At 57.0% G+C, this 1,518-nt stretch overlaps 1 protein-coding gene across 1 annotated transcript; it reads left to right on the plus strand.

The window, feature by feature from the left end:
- The first annotated feature begins 65 nt into the window (after nucleotides 1-65).
- Nucleotides 66-1,505, plus strand: LOC121918688. The gene is made up of 2 exons (XM_042444701.1): nucleotides 66-339; nucleotides 912-1,505. Exons 1-2 carry the CDS (start codon nucleotides 105-107, stop codon nucleotides 1,295-1,297), a joined length of 621 nt encoding a protein of 206 aa, XP_042300635.1. The 5' UTR covers nucleotides 66-104; the 3' UTR covers nucleotides 1,298-1,505.
- The last annotated feature ends 13 nt before the right edge of the window (nucleotides 1,506-1,518 follow it).

A 1,518-nucleotide genomic window follows, 5' to 3' on the forward strand; every position in this document is an offset into this window, starting at 1 on the left:
ATGATGTCCAACGTCGCTTGGTGGAGATCCGTGATGAGGCCCACTCGTTAGGGAATTGGATCATCACCGCCTCCAGGAACGTCGCCGACTGCGTGGGACGAGGCATGGCAGCATCTCTAGCGCTGCGCCGGCATGCCTGGTTGAGAGGATCTGACCTCAACGCCAACGTTAAATCGGCCATTGAGGACATGCCACTGGACAGTACCGGCCTTTTCCACGCCGACACTGATGAGCGTCTGAACCGCAAGTTCAGAATGAAGGCTGCGGCTAAGAAGCACGGGATGTCTTCCGCCCCCATCTCGCCCTTCAGAAGGAGGCACCGTCCTTGGCCGCCGCAAGGTCAGTCCCAGGGCTCTTTTTCTCAAGATCGACAGCCTCAACAACAGGACTCACAGAGGCGCCGTTATCCCTCGCAGTCTTCCTCCTCCTCTGGCCGTCGCAATTTCCCGCCTCGGTACCACAAGTCCCGCCGGCAGGACACCGACCAGGGGAAGAAGAGAACCTGAAGGGGCGCAGCGCACTTGGTTTCCCCTTCGCCCTTATTCTTTTTGGACATTCTGAGGCCCTTTGTTAACACCTGGGCCTTGATAACATCGGACTCGTGGGTTCTTAACATCGTCCACAGGGGATATACCCTCGAGTTCCAAGAGCTCCCTCCAACCGGAGCGTTTATGTCCACTCCCCCCTCGGACACCCTTCTCGACGAAGTGCGCATTCTACTTGAAAAAGGGGCAATCTCCCCTTTACCGCCCGAGCAATTCTCTAGGGCCTTTTTCTCCAGGTACTTCACGGTACCGAAGGCGGATGGGGGAATCAGGCCCATCCTGGACTTGAGAGAATTAAACCTGTTTCTTGAATACCGTCGCTTTCGAATGGTAACTTTGGCCTCCATTCTGCCTCTGCTCCATCAGGGCCTGTGGTTTGCAACCGTCGACCTGAAGGATGCCTATTTCCACATCGGGATCCGAGAGTCTCATCGAAGATTCCTCACCTTCGCTGTGGGCTCCGTCGCATACCACTACAACGTCCTCCCCTTCAGCCTTGCCACGGCACCGAGAGCCTTCACGAAGTGCATGGCACCGGTGGTGGCCTACCTTCATCAAAAGGGGTTCATGGTCCCAAAGAGAGCTGCAGGAGGCACTCTCATTCGCCTTACGCCTTTTGGACTCCCTCGGACTGGTCATCAACCGAGAGAAGTCCCACTTCACACCCTCCAGGCAGGTCAAGTTCATCGGGGCCATCCTCGACTCCGAAACATGCTCCGCCTTTTTCCCTCCAGACCGTTTCCAGGCGCTGACGACCTCGATCAGGCCTTGCATCTCTCACAGAAGGGTGAGGGCCAGGGATGTCCGGGTCGCCCTCGGTCACATGGCTTCGACAACTTTCGTCACACCTTGGTCAAGACTCCGCCTTCGACCTCTTCAATCCTGGTTCCTCTCGGCCTTCTCTCCGATGACAGACCCTCCATCCAAATGGCTCACGGTACCGAGACCTATAGCCGCTTCCCTCAGATGGTGG

This window comes from Sceloporus undulatus, unplaced genomic scaffold (genome assembly GCF_019175285.1).
Source record: "Sceloporus undulatus isolate JIND9_A2432 ecotype Alabama unplaced genomic scaffold, SceUnd_v1.1 scaffold_24491, whole genome shotgun sequence".
NCBI lineage: Eukaryota > Metazoa > Chordata > Lepidosauria > Squamata > Phrynosomatidae > Sceloporus > Sceloporus undulatus.

Coding starts and splice junctions, on each gene's coding strand:
- LOC121918688 (XM_042444701.1), top strand. CDS start 105: ATGGCAGCATCTCTAGCGCTGCGCCGGCATGCCTGGTTGAGAGGATCT. Junction 340..911: donor CCGTCCTTGGCCGCCGCAAG/GTCAGTCCCAGG, acceptor CTGCTCCATCAG/GGCCTGTGGTTTGCAACCGT.